Genomic DNA, 19,203 nt, shown 5'->3' on the forward strand with positions numbered 1-19,203 from the left:
TATTTTGTGGGTTTGAAAAATGTCGAGTGATTGATGGATTGAAGATTCTGAGATGCTTCAAATGCTGTGAATATGGTCACAAGATTGTCGATTGCCAAGCTGAACACAGCGTATGCCCGAATTGCGGGAAAAATCAGGAATTGAAGAATTGCACATTCGAAGAAATTCAATGTTCAAATTGTAATAAAATTAAAAACGAGCGACGAATTGACATAGATACGAAACATTTTGCGTGGAGCACAAGTTGTCCTATATTCCTACGAAACTACGAGAGGAAGAAGGAACAGGTGGACTTCTCTATATAGCCATCCAAGAAAGGGGCATATATAAGATATGATGTACTTTATTTGAATGTGGCTGGATTACGCACACATTTCGACGAAATAGAAATTTTGTTATCCAACGAAGAACCGAAATTACTAATTATTGTTGAAACACATTTAACGGAATCAACTGATCTGAATGGATTCAATGTAGTTGGATACACCATGGTTAATTGCTTGTCGAGATCCGTCCATACTGGAGGCGTATCTATGTATATTTCGAACCTTTTAAATTTTAAAGAGATTTTCAATGAGACATACGGGGACAATTGGTTTCTAGCTTTAGAAGTCAGGGAATGCAAAATTTCGGGAATCTACGCTGGAATATACCATTCACCTAGAAGTAGCGACAAGCATTTCTTAGATTTTATGGAAGATGTATGGTTACAACACATACAAGTACATGAACAAAAAAGAATTATCATTACTGGTGATTTTAATATTGATTGGACCGAGCATAGAAAATCTTCTGAATTACGAGCAATCACCCAAGCCGCTGGATTCAAACAGAGAATTAATGATCACACCAGAATAACAAGAACATCTTCGACGACCATCGACTTAGTATTTACAAATTTTGACGATGGTGTGATTGAGACTTTTTATGATAGAAACATTTCGGATCATGAAACAATTGGTATGGAATACAATCTTTCTGATGTAGACTTTTCCGAAATACAAAAAGAAAAATCTTATAAGTGTTGGAATAATTATTCGAAACGAAGGTTGCTATCTGTTCTTCAGAACAAAATAACTCCGGTTAGTGAACGAATCTCTCTTCATGTTGTTGCAGAAAATCTTGAAGAAGCGCTTTGCTCTTCAATGAACCAGATAATTGCTGGTATTCACACTGGAGTTGCAGTATTCAGACATATTGGCAACAAAGTCTGGTATAACTCTTAATTGGCTTACATCAAGAGAAGACGAGATTATTACCTAATAATAGCTAAACGCACAAAAACTATTGAAAATTGGAACACGTACAGATTATGGAGAAATATTTATGTACGTGAGCTGAAGAATTCAAAGAATAAATTCATCCAAAATGAAATACATGCAATTCAACATGATCCGAAGAAGCCATGGAAAAAAATTAAAGCATTGTATAATCCAGGCGGCCGCAAAGACATCGACATTGAGTTTGACGGTAACAAAGAAAGTGACAACATAACAGCAGAGAAACTTAACAAATTTTTCACGTCAAGTGTAGAAGAAATCCACAATGGTATTGTAGCTCCATCAAATCGACTGAATTTTGTTTTCCCTAGCCTGGCTTCGCAATTGAGATGTTTTAAAACTATCAACATGGGAACTCTTAGGAAGGTAGTGATGGATTTAAGAAACTGTGCAGGTGTTGAAAACATCAATAAAACAGTATTAGTAGATGCATTTGACTTAATCAAAGAGAATTTGCTATATATCGTAAATGAATCGATGATTCGCGGCGAGTGCCCACAAAGTTGGAAAAAATCTCTTGTCATACCGATTCCAAAAAATCCGAAATCATCCAAACCAGAAGACCGTAGACATGTTAATATGTTGCCATTATACGAAAAGGTTCTCGAGATTGTAATTAAAGATCAATTGTTGGAACATATAACGAAAAATGGAATACTGGTGGATGAACAGTCTGGGTTCAGAAAAAACCACTCTTGCGAAACGGCTCTCAATTTGTTGCTCCTGTTTCCATTTCAGAAGGCTATAGAAGCGAAGAAGATAGTATTAACCGTATTTATTGACTTGAAAAGGGCTTTTGAAACAATAGATCGAATAAAATTACTAAATTTGCTATACAATTACAATGTTACTGGACCTGCATTGAAATGGTTTGAAAGTTACCTGAACGGACGAACACAAATCACTATTTACAGGGACAGTAAATCATCGGCGGGACCAGTGAATCTGGGTATGCCTCAAGGAAGTGTTCTGGGGCCGCTACTTTTCTTGCTTTATATCAATGACATCAAACAGGTGCTAAATGACAGTGACGTAAACTTATTTGCTGACGACACTGTAATATTTGTTGTAGCTGAGACATTGCAAGATTGCTACACAAAGATGAACCGTGAACTGCAAAACTTAGACGATTGGTTGAAATGGAAAAAACTAAAGTTAAACATAAACAAAACAAAGTACATGGTAGTATCGACACGCAATTTTGGCAGTGAAGGTCTTAGTATAAATATTGATAGACAAACTGTAGAAGGAGCATCATCGATCAAATATCTTGGCGTTATTCTTGGCGAAATGCTGCACTTCGATGAACATATTAACTATACTATAAAGAAGGCAGCTCAAAAATATGGAGTGCTTTGTAGAATAAATCGATTCTTGACTTTTGAAAGTAAAATCACGATCTACAAAGCGCTGATCGCTCCACATTTTGATTATTATGCCTCTGTACTATTTCTCGCGAATAAGAGGCAAATGCAAAGAATGCAAATTGTGCAAAATAAGGCAATGCGCCTGATATTGAGATGTGATCGATTAACTCCACGGAGATTTATGCTCGATTGCCTGCAATGGAAGTCAGTGGGACAGCGTATTAAATATTGCACACTTACGTTCATACATAAGATGACTAACGGGATGACACCGAATTATTTACAAAACACCATAGCGTATGGAAGAGACATGCATCGATATAACACAAGACAAGCAAACGACCTCAGAACCATGAACTTTCGAATGTCTTGTACCCAAAATTCACTTTTTTATAAAGGATATAGACAACACAATACCAAATGAAGTAAAGATAGCAACAAGCCTTCGAACGTTCCGTAGTATTTGTAAAGAGTTTTTGAAACATGATCTAGATTTTTAACCCAGTATGCAATGTTAATCGATGTTAGTGTGTAAGATGACGAAGTTATAACGGATATTTGTGTTTCTTATCTTAAGACTATGATGATGATGGTATGTTAATTATTTGTTTAGTTTTGCAATATATTCTTTTCCTTTAGTTGTAGACCCAAATTTAACTTCAAACAATAGTTTGAGCCCGCACGCTTAGACAGACACAAAGAAGCAGGAGATTCAACACAAGTAAAAGCAATTTCTCTCGATTAACATAAAAAAAAACATTCCAATGGGCTTAATGTGGAAACCAGAATGAAGCTAGGGATAGCTCAAACCAGAATACTCGTAAATTCATCTTCTCAACTGATAATTATAACGAGATTTTTCTGTGTTGTGGCGGATCTCATTGCAGAGTCAGGTTGACACGTTACACCCTGGGTTGAATGTAGGGCCTGAAGTATCGGCTGGAATTAGGCTTAGGTTTGCTCAGCTGTCTGGTCTCGAAAATGACCGCATTAGCAGGTCGTTGTCGGGTATCTAGTAAAGCGGGAATTCCTTTGTAAATTCAAGGCTAATGCTGACATAGGTATTGGGTTCAATTCCCGATCGGTCTAGGGTCTTCCCGGGTTGGAAATTCCCTCGACATGCCATGAAAAAAATACGTTCATATAATGGCTTAAATTGTTCTTTCGACTAGTAATCTATGCCTGCGAGATAACCAGTCCGTTTTCTTTTCAATCTAGCTTGCCTACTGGTTAGTTGATGAAAAAAATTTAAATACCGTAATATAATTATTATCAATAAGATAACTCGTTCCGCTCAAACCTTTGCAGGGGAAAGAGGTGGGACCATCATCATTTAAAAAAATAATAATTACAGAATTAAAATCCAAATTTTTTGCAAGCGTAACATTTTTCCGAGAAAGACTAGTGAATTGGCTTTTATTTGATATATCGATCAGTAGTTCAGTAGTTCAAAAGTTTTTGAAAAAAAAATCAAAAATCAAAAAAAGGGAAAAAGTCGATTTTTTGGACCTCCCTAAAATGGAAATATGCACCCTAATAATAAAAAATTTAAAAAATAGGGGTCTAATGTTTTGCGATAAGGAACAAAACTACTCCTTTTCAGAAAAATCTGAGAACCACTATATCCGTTTGGCATGGAATGGCTGTATAGCTATCCTGGTTTATATAGATTAGTGATCTATCAAACATTTATTGTCCCTGTTTAAAGAGATACTGTATCTTCAACTAATATTACTGTTAATTTTGAAGATTCCATTGGAGTACTTCGACATAAAATGGGAGGAGTATTTTTTTTATTGGTGACGTGTGAAGATTTTTTTGTCGCAATCACCAATTGTTTTCGATGATTTTATTGTTGAACATTGTATCGAGCAGAATCGATATATGTGGTATCAGGGAAACTGCCTGCGTGCTAGTTAGACCGAGAGTGAGTATTAGAAATCGAGAATGGCTTATTTGTAGTCTATAAATTATAAACTGGAAATTTCATCATCGAATTTTCTGAATTTCCTTTACTCCTCTGGAAGATTTTCGAGGATAAAAAAAATCAAAATTTTGAGAGCTTTGAGGCACCCGTAAATCATGTCCAATTGAGCTGGCATTTTGCGCAGGTTATTTTTTTGTGTCAATAAACAAAATGTGCATGGTCGGTTTTTGAAATTTGACATGACCATTTTGAACGATCCCTGCATTTACGGTTCGAGCGAGCGCTTCACGCACGCACAAACTGGTATACAAAAATCATACCCTTACTGAGGGACGTAATTTTGACGTTGGACTAGTTTTTTTTTGTCCCATTTATTTATTTTAGGCTCATTGGCATTTTAGCTGTAACAGAGCCGAATTTTAATCGTGTACATGTCACATATTTATCATATCTATAATTAGCACATTACACAGTTGCCATTTTTTCGGCGTTTGAGAATTCCCTTCTATACCATTCCATATGGTACACATTTACACAGTAGCAGCCATTTAGGCGTAAGAGTTTTCTATCTGTTCTTCCATTATCCAGTTAGACCGGACAGCGGAGACAGTTGATTGATCATTGTTGAGTTATTTATAGAACAGCAGCCCGATGTGTCTTGCAGAGCAGAGCAGTTGTATGGATGAATCGATCATATTTCGACCGTGGATCGATCTCCATCGCTGATGATTGTTACGTGGACGTAGTTATTCTGTAACAACACAAAGATGGTCAATGAGGGCCCTGAGTTTCGTACTCACGATCGATCGCTTACTAAGCGAACGCGCAACCAATGTGGCTACGGAGGCCCCCTGTTGGGCTAATTGATTCAGATGAAATACTGGAGGCTAAATTTCTAAAAACAGCAAATTTTTCATGATACTGTGTTGGAGTACATTGAAAAATGAAAGGCTAGGTTAGGAGAAACATAACTGCCTTATATTAAGTTCCATTCCGGAGATTTTATATTAAGTGTTTGCCTGGTAGTATCGACATCAGCCGAAAGGACTTTTCTACGATGATCAATATATGAACAACAAAAAAGTCATAGTATAAATGACATGATAATTGTCAAACATAACGTCGATCGGAAATTTGACATATTTTATGATAAAACTCATAATCAGATTTTGCAAAAATCACAATATTCTTTGCAAAATCTCTTCGGCGTCTAAACATTACTTCCTTACAGGGAGCTAAGTGAGTTCATTTAGAAATGTTTGATAGATTGGATATATCCTCTGATTAACTCACTCTATAAATACCCAAAAAAAAAGTTTTTACGTGTCCCGTTTTCATTCCTCATTTATTTGGTCGGCCTATTTCTAACCAAATAGATCGTGAAGGTTTAAGGTTTCAGGCTCCGGTCATACAGGGAGTTTGTTTCGGTATTCAAATTCATCGAGCTTCATAGAGCTCACTTCTCAAACATACAATCGAGACGTGTTAACTACAGTGATCGGCAGTGATTCGCTGTTTGATCTTATTTGAATAGTGGAAGCTTGTCAAATGGGGCAAGTAATGATAATAATCGCCATGCTGTTCCCAGTGTTACCACATTTTCATATTCAGTGGACCGGTTGAAAAAAGTTATCATCTGTACTTTTTATCTAAAACATCATTATCCATCATAATACTTGATTATAGAAAAATATTTTTTACCAGCATCATAATTATTACTCAAACCTCAAATAACTTATTTGCATACTCTCAGAATATTTCGGGAGTTCAATCAAATGTTTAGATCGTAAGATTGCGTTCATCGCGTCGTTGCTGAGTCGACTTAGTAGCTTAGTCTTGTAATAATAAGAAAAACGAGGAATGTAGCTTTGTAACAATATTAAAAACGCGACATCGAAGTGCCAAAAATGCGATCGAACCGTCAATTCGTTTCAATCATTCAATTTTTGCATATGTATATGTATGTTTTCTGTAACAATGATTTGGAGCAATTTCAACTTTTGAGGGACGATATTCGATGTCCAATGCTTGTACAATAGCTTGTACTAGAAATGCGTCCAATACGGGAACGATACTTATTGGATTGGAAAAGTTTCTGGAATTTAACATTGCAAACAGCCTTAAGGATCGAATCATTGGAATGGAATTAATTTCTCAGCCGCCGTATCAACTCCACGTGTTATAAATTGAACTCTCAAGAAAATCTGTACCCATCTGTACTTTAGGACAGAAATTTATAATCTGTACCAAAAAAAAACAATGAAGTCTGTACCTTTTCAGAAAAATCTGCACGTGTGGCTGTTCCGGAAATGGCAGCAACCTCTTCTAGAGGCACATCTTTTGACGGTTTATTGGTCCATCATTTCAGAACTGTCACTAAAGGGTATCCCTTATTGAATTTCATCACGGAAAAACGCTGTCGAAAATTTACCATTGGGTATTTTCTTTTGAAAATATGGGTAGAAATAGTTTAGAGTATATTGTTTACACTGTATTTTTATTGGAAAAAAATGTCGTCACCCGAAAAGCAACATCACGAATTGATTTTGTGCAAGCACTTGTAAAATCCTCAACTCTTTTATTCGGACACCGGAAAACAACCAGAATCGTGCAGTCAACGGTTAATCGTGTGGTTGAACATTACTATGAAACTCTGAGTACCGAACGGAAGAAGAAATGCGGTCAGAATGGATGTTCTATCAATGATCAAAAGCGTGCCATAAAAGGGTTTAAGCGGCCAAGACCAAAAAGTTGAATCAATCCAAGTCTTTTGTTCAGAAAACCAAGCATAGAGAGGGACTGCATACGTACAAAATTGAGAAAGATCCAAATCGCGACGAACCGTAAAAATATGGGGGAACGTCACGAGCTCAGAAACTATACGCCTAGAAGCCTATTTGTCTCATCATATGGATGATGAGATTTACGTCAAGCTGGACTTTCGGCAGCTTCTGTTCTTCGCCGCCCAGCACAGGCTTGATGTTCCGGAGGAAGTAAGGAAGCAGAAACTTTCAAAGTTTGTCAGAAAATACATGATATTGGCTGATAAGAGTAACGCAGTGATTTTTTATCGCGTCACAATTTTAATTATGGAGCAGAGAGCCGCCATCAAATTTTGTGCCTCCAGGGCAAACAGTGAATGCGTTCTTCGACAAAAGTGTCCTGGAACGATTATTGGCACGGATACGACGCGTGCGGCCCGACCAGTACCGATATGGAGAATGGTTTCTGCTTCAAGACAATGCGCCCGATTTTGGTCGCGCAGTTTCTAGCCAAACGAAAGGTGACTGTCATCACCCATCCCCCCTATTCTCCGGACATCGCCCCGGCAGACTTTTTCTTGTTTCCCAAGCCAAAGAACGCTATGAAAGGGGACCGTTTTGACGATGTTCCAGACATTCAACGAAATGTGACGCGTATTATGAACTCCGAACCGGCTGAGCAGTTTAAACGCGCCTTCCGACACCTCTGCGAACGTTCAAAAATTTGTGTGGAAAGAGAAGGCCTATATGTAGAAAACTAATACCTAATCTTTTGAGTGTCTCGTTTTTTCTTTGTTTTAAAAACTAGTTCTGGAGCTTTTTGAATGCACTGTGTATATCAAAGCGGATTTAAAGCAGTTCCGGGCCAGGATTATTTCACGGGTAAGGACAAGTTTGCTGTGGATGAACGTTTCAAACGGAAGAAGCTGTCGGATTTTTTTTCGAAGTACTTCATGTGGCAGGCCGTATATTCTTTTCGAAAACGGAGTGAATCAATCGTGACCAAAGACACTATGCACGGTAAGATGGGATCGACATAAAACATTTACTCATGTTAAGGTATTTAAGGTATTTGCACATCGCGTAAAACCAAAAGGTCAAATGTCATCAGATGTCATCAATCAACAGGTTATATGTTTAAGGTAGTAAAAACTTTGCACCGGAAACCAGTGCAACAACTAGAGCACGAAAGCTGTATTATACGATGCTAATGAAATTTAACTGTGTGGCGATGGATGGTGATATCAACGTTTAACCCTTTGCGGTTCTTTGTCTGCTCTCAGCCACCACAGCAAGGAATCATACTAAATATTTTATTCAAGATCTCTTTCACGGGAAATTAATTCCGACCGCGAAGGGTTAAGCTGATTTCAATCAGCTCTCTTATCTTGATTTTTACACTCCATTAGAATGTGACAAAGTTACCGATCATTTGAGGACCAAAAATCTATCGAAGTTCTCTGAAAAATTATATGGTTTGGCAGATCATAGATCTGATCATACTGAAGTACCAAACTTCTTTACTTCAAGCAAGATGAAACAACAAGTTTACGTCGAAGAGTGCCTACAGAGACGATCAATGCCGTTCGACGAACAGTACAAATATTTTTTGTTGTTCTGGCATAATTTGGCATTACGGGAAAATGTTCAGAAGTGGAATGTGGAGAATCATATCAACATTGAAAACTGCAATCCTCCCAACATCTCAATACTGCGTCCAATCAAAAAGTTCAGGAAAATCGTTAGGCAAAAACTGAGAAAATTTAAAGCCAGGCAGATAATTGAAAACATATTTTCCAAGATGTAATGAAACGCTTCGAAGAAAGTAACTTTGGATACTGCAAACTGGAGTATTTGAATGTAGAGCGATGAAGTAATATCACCTGTACCAAAACCCCTTTTTTCCAAATGGTTATATGTAATTCCTTCAATTTAGTGTTTCTTTTATTAATCAGTTGTAGTTAGTTCGAAGAGCAAAACCGCACATTAAATTTATGATAGTTCCGCGTTTCAACTTACCCCGCTCTACGGGACAAGTTGAAACAATGTATATGAAAAAAAAACATTTTTAGAATTGATATTTTTCGAAACATCCAGTGTGAATATTTATTTTTTATCAAAAATAAGTCATACCTTGTATATGCTGCAAACAGATTTTTTTTCTGTATTACAGGTAGGACTCGATTATATACAGACTCGATTATATGTGATTCGATTATATACAATTTTGTACTCGATTATATACAGTTGGAAAAAAATTGTTTTTTATTTATCAAATACGATTTATTTAAAAAAAAATTACCTTTCAACGTTAAAGTGAAATTTAAGTGGCTTTTATATGTACAATGGGGTAAAAATCGTGATTTTTGAAGATTTGGCTTCAATTTTCACCAGTAATTGTTTATATCGATATTGCAGCGAAATTAAGATAGATAGAAGGTTGGGTGTCAAAGAACAAATTGTAGAGCGGTTAGAAATCTTTAATTTAATTGATAGAAACTGAATTTTTCTGGATTCAATATGAATTTTCAGGATAAAATTAATAATAACACATTAAAATTTACTAACTTTGAAGTTTTTCACTTTTAAAATGTTGTTTGAATCTCCTAATTGAGATGTCTCACAACTATATCATGTAATAAATTTTCTCATCTTTCAAATGAAATCAACAGAATCGTCTTCTGTAGCAAGTTTGAGTCAACAGAGTCCGAAACAAATAAAAAATATCTTAAACTCTGTCATTATTGAAATTCGAACAAATGCGGAGAAGGATTTTTTCCATCAAATATAATCCTCTATCACCTCTTGAATTGATTCGGATTTTTCATATGAGAAAGGTATTTTATGACTTCAAGGGGATGAATCAAAAATTAAATTCTTCTTTAATATTCAAAAAAAGAAAAATATGTGCATAAAAACGATTATAAAAAATTATATATATATATATATATATATATATATATATATATATATATATATATATATATATATATATATAAATATATATATATATATATATATATATATATATATATATTTATATATAAGGAACATATATATATATATATATATATATATATATATATATATATATATATATATATATGTTCCTTATATACTTGGAAATTACTGAACCCATACAAATACACACATTCAAATTCAATACCACAACCATATGATTGCACCTTTCGCTTAATTTCAGTCATAAGGTTCTGTACAACATCTGGCTGCAGCTTCTTCTGTGCGGAAACCACCCACTTTTTCTTCATGTCTTTCTCAGATTCGTTCGAGGATGCGAGGAAAAGATGCTTCCTGCCTCACAATATCCTACAATATCCCATATTACAAAACATCACTGCGTTACTCTTATCAGCCAAAACTAGCTACCAAATTAAGATAGGGGTTCACGGTAGCAACGGTAGCTGGCCAGAAGTTGGCGGAAAGTAGTTCGCGCTTTGATGCAGAGATAGCGCCACTTCCCGATTTGAGCGCGCGGTAGTCCCGAAACTTTTTGAATGCACTGGTTGGGTCTCATCATTAATGACACGGTATCGGCATTTCGTTAGGAATTTTGTGTAGAGTTTATGGGCATGCGTTTTGGCAGCATTCTGCTGGCCTTCATCCCGACTTGGGAAGTTCTGCACCTTGTACGTTTCCAATCCGGATCGGTTCTTGACCCTCTGGACGAAACTTTTCGAAACATTCAGCCGTAATGTTCGGATTCGGCTTGAAATGAGGAATCACCACCCCCTTGGGTTTTACTGCATTATTCTCGGTTTTTGTCCTTTACGTCCGGAATAGTATATGAAATCTGAAAGATGAATTCCAGAATCAACACAGTTCCGCATCGTAGAACTAAACCTAAAATCCGAAGCATAGCTAATGTGCACTTTTATAGGTCAATTTCTCACACATTTGAGTTAGAATGATTACAATCCTCTCGAAGAACTACTAAAAAAAATCAATTCGATTACCTTAAAAGCAGATGGATGTGTCTAATCAAAATCAGAAGAACGGCTGAAATGCTCAACTGCACAATGGTCCAGGAGATGCATTTGAGTGGAAATTAGCATTTAGAGCTCGACAGTAATTCTCTAGACAAATACTGTCTTCGTTGTTACATATGAAAGAGCGATCATTTTCATGTTGCCAAAAATAGGGTGACTAACATTTTCGATGAAATAAAAATCTAACTTTCTTATCTCTATAGATAGAGGTAAACATAGTTTGACAATGTTGTAGTTCCAGTTATTTGAGACATCTTTGTAGAACATACCGGTCATTTTACTCTAACTTTTATATTTCGAATTCTACATCAAAGCTGTCTTCGTGCGACTTCTAGAGCTTATCAAGACCAACATTTTGCGGTGCAGAACTTGTCAATATGCTTATCCTACTCAAAGTTATTGATGGTTTTTCACCCAAAAACTCATGATTTCAATTTTAATTTACTCAAACATGAAAAATAACATAGTTTTGAAAATCACACATTATGTAGAGTGAACTCTGTTCTTTCAAATGCTGCCAATAAACTTTGTCTATGTTTGCCCCAGAAAGAATGGCAAGCAATTAAAGAGAGCGTATTTTTTGGGAAGAAATATCAATAACTTTGAGTGAAGTTGAGATATTGACAAGTTCTGCATCGAAAAATATTTAGATCAGTATGTTCTAAAAGTCTAAAAGAAGACAGTATGTAGAATTTGAAATATAAAAGTTAGAGCAAAAAACAGTTTTTTACATGGTGACCCTAACGAAACTTAGAAAAAAGGTGCTATATCGGTTATTTCAAGAGATAGAAAATAACTTTGTTATACAAAGATGTCTCAAATAACTGAGACTACAACATTGTCGAACTATATTTACCTTTATCTATAGAGATAAGAAAGATAGATTTTTTATTTCATCGAAAGTGTTGGTCACCCTATTTTTGCCAACATGGAAATGAGCGCTCTCTCATATGTAACAACTTTGTTAAAGACAGTTCTTGTCTAGAGAATAACTGTCGAGCTCTAAATGCTAATTTCCACTTAAATGCATCTCCTGGACCATTGCACAATTACACTGACGTTCCTATGTACTTCTTTCCGTACATATCTATCCAAAAATCATCACTCAAATCACTGCATTATTCGTACAACTCGAAGCATTTACATTTAATTTATTTGTGAGTTCTTATAAGCAGCGCATATGTTTAGGATATGAGATTGAGCACAACTCATTCGACATATATTTCTCGTTGTAGACGAAAATATTATAGATTTTTTTCAGAACATTTCCATTCTTTAACTAAGAATCCTGCTTCATTTATCTTTGCTGCTCATTTGAGAGCAAGTTACAATATAAAATAATCACACCTATTTTTCCCTTTTGGAAATTCACAAGATTTCTTGCGAGTAATGCTACACAGAGTTCCGCTAATAACTAAACGTTAAAAAATGCGAACCATGTGCTTCTGGCGTTAGATCCGCTCCTATCTATTAAATTGTTTTATCAAAAGCACATTCACACGTAATTTATTTCCCTTTGAAGATAAAACGCTAAGATGCGTCAGCATCAAAGTGTATAAAATGCTCTAAAATTAACTCTGCAACTCTACAAGCAACTAAACATTCATTCACGATGAAAGTAGCAATTATTGGACTTTTCCTCGCCTTATGCTCCGTCGGCCAGAGTATCCTGATCGGTTAGTTGATCTGTGCTGTTTCCTATTCAGTTTCAATAACATGTTCCTGTATTTCTGCTATAGAACAATGTGCAGGTCCAAACGAAGTGTTCAGTAGCTGTGGCTCGGCGTGTCCAGCTACCTGTGATACTTTGAGACTTGGACCTAGCCCACCGTGTGGACTACCATGTCAGCCCGGTTGCTCCTGCAAACCTGGATGGGTTCGCGACGCTGCCGGAATCTGTATCGAACCGATTGGTTGCCCGAAAATCTGCGGCGCACCAAGCTGTTTGCATCCGTACTGCGGACATTACCGTAGGAATTTCTATGCGTATTTTGACAATGGATTATAAGTGAAGGCTCCGCATATAGAATTTTCCTTAAAAATTATCATTTCTTTTTCCCTGATTTTGTTTCCACGAAAAAAAGAAATAAAAAAAATTACAGAACCGTGTTTTTGCATTATTAAATATTTCCCCAGCTCCAATATGTTAGAGATTGTCAAATTTTCCACAAAAAAGTTACATCCGAGCACAACGAAACATTTTCAATTAAATTAAAATGTTTTTATGTCTTTATTTCTTTACATGACAAACTTTTGCTGGGATACCTATCGCCTTCATCGTCCAACGACTGTGCCGGCCTAAATCAACTAAATTGTTTTCAACCTCCGTCCTCCATGTATGTGTTCGTGTGTGTGGCTAACGTGTAATTTTTGCATTCTTGTGTTAACTCCACCGATATCGAACAACGAACAACGGCACCGTGGGGAACTGTGGTTCACCGAACCTACCGACTGACGGCCTCTTCCTGCATCCTTTTGTCGCCAAACACACAACCACCCGCGTGCAGACTAAATGGCGAAAGGACGGCCGAACGTTAACCCAAACAGACAAGTATCGTTTATCACCGACCGGCAGCCTGTTCATCTCCAATCTTACCGAGGCGGACCAGGGCAGATACGAGTGCTCGTTGTTGAACCAGTACGGACGTGCAACGGCCAGCGGTTTACTGACGGTTAAGTGAGTATACGGGTGCAAATTTTATCAACATTTACAGCGTCGAATGTGATCACAGCATGTGAGCTCAGGCGCGTGTTTTGTTTGCTGTCCTACTAAGCTTCACCTTTGGTCTGTGAAAACTACAATTGGGAATGTGACTTCTCCGATTCAGGCTTGGATTTGAGACGATTTCATATATGAAAAAAAATAAAGATACCAGAACGATAGATTTTAATCGTAGGTATTTCAAATACTTTGAAGAATTTTTTTTTATGAAATAAAGTTAACGTTAATAACTATTTTTGCTGCGAACGGATTTTAGCGATTTGCATATCAATCGAATCGGAATTTTTCTAAGATTTGTTTGATATGCTATACTTTAGAATCACATAGTCTGTATATGGTTTAAATTGATCAAAATTGGAAGCATTCCTATTTCTCCATACATTTGTGTGCTTTCCCGAACAGAGCTGTCAATAACGGGAAACTTATGCAGCCGCTAGAATAGAAACAACGAAGGGTATGAAACTTGCATAGTAAGTGAGATGTCGCTAGCGTATAAGTATTGCATCTCCTCTGAGAAAAATTCTCAGAATTTTTCTGTGCTCGAAACAACAAAGATCGGTTATTTTGCTCGTTTTGTGTTTTATGTGCTGTGAACGCTAGCGAATATTTCACTTCAAGTACATCTGGCATTGCAATTAATACCAACCATCCGAGTCATGGCAAAGCAGGAGAATCAAGAGAAGAGTGCAAGCTAGCTTTGTTGACGGTTTTGACCGAGAATGGAGAAACGATTATTCATAAACGGCCATTCTCGCGATGTTTCATTTTTATCGCTGCGACTGTGTGGATCTGTTAGACGCATGTTTGATGTTTGTTAAATGGTGATGCACGGAAGATGCCTCTCGTTTGCACGGCGATGCACGGAAGATGACTCAGTGCAATGCGTGCATTGATATAAAGAAACAAAATGCGACATATGACCAATTACTGTATTGTTCTCGCAAAGGCAAGAAAGAATCGTTTCTTCTCGAAATGATTCTACAAAACCACGCAAGCCATTTAAGCCATTCAGGGTCCTCGGAACTTTTTACTAAAGAGTTATTTATGAAATTCCGACGTATTATCAAATAATATCCAAAATGATAAACCAACAAATTAAAAAAAAAGATTGCGTAGTCCTACGTTCTAAGCAGTCGTGTCTCGGATACAACCCCTGGAATTTTTATTTCTAAATTTTTTTCGATACCCCAATTCTCTCTTTGAAGCACCTTTTAACAAATGGTTTTTTCGACAGTCCCTTCCTGTGCTAAGCCCTGTCATTAGCTTTTTGAACTATTGTCATCACTTGATCTTCTTCTTTTTTGAAAACTTGATCAACATTTCACAATGCTGTTTATTCTGATTGCGCTTGACTGCAATATATTAAATGTTTGTTAAATTGTGAGTCTTTTTGTGAGTCTACAGGGTCTTTCAGATTAAACGCTCACGGAACAAATTTTAATAACTTCTATAAAAGTGAACCGATTTTTATTTTCAAAAAGCCCAAAATAAAGCTTATTTTAGGACATTTTCGAAACGGTGAACCCAATTCTTCATGCACAACTCTAACATTACGACTTCGATGCTGTTGAAAATCCTAGTTATTTCTTCTTTAGATTCCTCCAAATTTTGTGGCTTATTAACATAGCAACGGTCCTTCACGTACCCCGAAAGGATGTTATCGACGACGAGAAATGTTGAAATTCTTACCATAAGAGGACAAAGTTTAATAAAGGCTTCGATTGCTCGAGTAATACGATTTCACTAAAAATACAAGTTCTTGTAAATTGTACATCTTGACACTAAAAACCATCCGATCAGACTGAACGAGTAGCCGAATATTATCGTCCCGAAGTCGGGAATGCAGTGTTACCATCGACGGAGCGAAATAAAATTATAAGAAGCTATTTGATTTTTTTGCGTGAGCGTTCAATCTGAAAGACCCTGTAATTCATATTAGATAGTTGTTTAGTGTATTCTGTGAGAAGGTAGATGGTTTTGTTGCTTATCGTAGTTAAAAAGTTTTGTTTTGAAATTTCGAGTTCATTCGGGGTAAAACCGACACATTCTGTCTGGGTGAAGCCGACATCTGGTTTGTCTCTCACTGACAGGAAAAAATGGTCAATCACCAGTGTTGAACTTGTTGAGTTGTTGTTCGTTGAGCAGAAAAATGCTGCCAAAGCTTGCTTTGATCAACGCTCATTGGCCACATCTCTAGTGTGAGCATACACATGGGATCAAGGCTTCCGTGTTCACTGCGGATCAGGTGCAGGAATTTATTCGTCACCTGCTTGATTTTGAGAACCGTGCTGGTTGAGATTTCTAGACCGAAATTCGAACAATTCATTCCGCAAATCTGATGATACATCAGCAGCGAGGGCTATGGGGTTCAATAAGCCATCAGTGAAAAGTTTTTTTTGCAGTCAAAAAACATGAATTTGGTGATACTTTTATCATTCAAAATCTGTGCAATTCAATTACAATCATTTGTAACTATTTTTGACGTAGAACTACTACTTTCATTAAGGGTGCCAAATCAGAAAACAGGACACGTATAAATGAAATAGAGATAACGTAAATAACTATTTTTGCAAAAAAGGAGATTATAAAGGGTGTGTCACATCAAATTGCATCACGGAAAAAACGCTGTAGAAATTCAATTTTTAGGAATTATATCTTCAGCTTTCGCTTATAATCAGATAAGAGTGTATAGATCACGTTGGCCATGCTTCACTGTCAATTTTTCGAAAATTTGGAAAAATGTCGTCGAACGAAAAAGAGCGTCGTGAATTAATCCTGTGCACTCATTTCGAGAATCCGGAGTTGTCACATCGGGACATCGGTAAGATGCTGGGAATCGTCCAATCCACGGTCATCAGAGTACTAAAACGATACTTCGAGAACCTAACCATCGACCGGAAGGTGAAGAACGGCAAATATGGATGCTCCGTCAGTGAAAAAGATCACAAGCGCGTAGTTAAGCTTTTTAGACGTGATCCGAGAAGTTCGGTCCGGGATGTCGCCAATAAGCTGAATTTGTCAAGTTCATTCGTCCAGCGGACCAAGCAGCGGGAGGGCCTGCGTACATACAAGGTTCAGAAGGCTCCTAACCGCGACGAAAGGCAAAACATGGTGGGGAAGACGCGAGCCCGGAAGCTGTACACCGAAATACTGACGAAGCCGCATTGCCTGGTAATGGACGACGAAACCTACGTCAAAGCGGACTTTCGTCAGCTGCCGGGCCTGTTGTTCTTCTCCGCAGAGGACAAATTCAGCGTTCCGGAGGAGATTCGCAAGCAGAAACTATCCAAGTTTGCCAAAAAGTACATGGTGTGGCAAGCGATCTGCTCTTGCGGAAAGCGGAGCGCCCCCTTCGTGATGACCGGCACGGTAAACGGGCAGGTTTACCTTAAGGAGTGCCTACAGAAGCGCTTACTACCACTATTGAAGCAGCAAGAGGGCCCGACCATCTTCTGGCCGGATCTCGCTTCGTGCCACTATTCAAAGGACATGTTGGAGTGGTACGAAGCCAACGGGGTCACCTTCGTGCCAAAGGAAATGAACCCGCCCAACGCGCCGGAGCTTCGCCCAATAGAGAAATATTGGGCGATTATGAAGCAGGCCCTCCGGAAGAACCCAAAAGTTGTCAAATCGGAGGCGGACTTCAAGAGAAAATGGATTTCTATTCAAAAAAAACTGCAACCTGACGTTGTACAGAACCTTATGGACGGGGTAAAGAGGAAGGTGCGAGCATACGGACTTGGGCTCGAAGTATGAATAAAAAGAAAATGCCAAAAGTTGTTTAATAGTTTTTATTTTACTGTCTAAAATTTTCAAAAGGATCGGTCTACTGGGTGAATTTCTACAGCGATTTATCCGTGATGCAATTTGATGTGACACACCCTTTAGATTCGGATTTTTCGGAGCTGTGGATGCGACCAAATTACTTACTCGCTGATGTCTCTAGCATTTCAATCATTGCATCAAACTGACGCCATTGCATTAAGGTTCTGAGCTACTTAATTGTGTGAGGAATCATCAAGCTAGGCTATCGTCAGCCCACCAAGAAAATAAATGTTCTGGAATTTTGTCTGTGATTTGGTTTTGCTTACCAGTAGCAAAACTTTCTCCACTAAGAATGATAGCTGCGTTTATCTCGAGCATGTATTGTTCTGCGAGGACAAGAACGAATCATCAAACAATAATCGTCAAATGATTCCCCAAGAATAAAATATTTCAGGGCGACCAAACTGGTAGAATGGTCATTTCTAAAATTTCGTAGCATTATAAAATAACATCCGCAGTTATAAACAAACGACTTGAATTAAACTACAGCATAGTGTCTTGGACACAACCTCCTATAATTTTTTTCGATGATTGTTTTATTATCATTGGATTGCGGGAAGTTGACCATATCTCGAGAACGAGAAGAAATTGATCGTATCTCAGGAAAACTATACAAATTTTTTGATGTAGAATTGCATGTAGATTTTTTTTCTATAACACTTAAGGGGGGACATCGGTTTGGAATATCGAAAAAAATGAATTTTTGTTTTTTTTTTTTGCATTTTTGGGAAGCTTATGCCCTCAGAAATGTTATCCTAAAAGGATTCTTCGATATTCGATTTCCTTGAAAAGTTACAATCAAAAGTATGAAGTCACCTCAAGAGATATAGTATTGCTGTACGAATTTTAAAACGCGTTTTTCTCGAATTTTCAGGATCTATTTGACCGATTTGGCTGAAATTTTTTATCAGCATGTAAAAATGTATTATCTAAAGCGTTACATAGTCGTTTTTTAATATTTCATTTTTTCGATTTTTTAAAAATCGCTATTTACAGATTTTTCACGAAAAATATCTCACTTTTAAACAAAAATAAGAGGGCTGGCTGGACCTTTTCTTAACCCGTTATCGGCTCATCCTCAAACGAGTTATCATCACTGAACTTCCTGTTCGCACGGATTTCTCACTTACATCTTCCATATTCGCTCACTTCCCTAGTGACAATCGAGGTTCTGTAAAACATTTGTGCACGATTTTTGGTGCTGTTCGTATTAAAGCCGCCGAGAAAATATACCGCTGCAAAGGTGTTGAGAAATTAAAAGTAAACAACAGGACGCAGCCATAAAAATTAATATAAAGAATTGCAAAATGGCA

General features: G+C 37.2%; 1 protein-coding gene across 8 annotated transcripts in view; it reads left to right on the forward strand.

Annotated features, from left to right (window-relative positions):
- LOC129765280 (peroxidasin) overlaps nucleotides 1-19,203 on the forward strand; it is a 368,884-nt gene that overhangs the window by 339,158 nt on the left and 10,523 nt on the right. For all 8 annotated transcript variants that reach the window (XM_055765418.1, XM_055765419.1, XM_055765421.1 and 5 more), the window contains one exon: nucleotides 13,851-14,020. In XM_055765418.1, coding sequence (XP_055621393.1) covers nucleotides 13,851-14,020 — 170 coding nt within the window. The remainder of the gene's footprint in view (nucleotides 1-13,850; nucleotides 14,021-19,203) is intronic.

This window comes from Toxorhynchites rutilus, chromosome 2 (assembly GCF_029784135.1).
Source record: "Toxorhynchites rutilus septentrionalis strain SRP chromosome 2, ASM2978413v1, whole genome shotgun sequence".
NCBI lineage: Eukaryota > Metazoa > Arthropoda > Insecta > Diptera > Culicidae > Toxorhynchites > Toxorhynchites rutilus.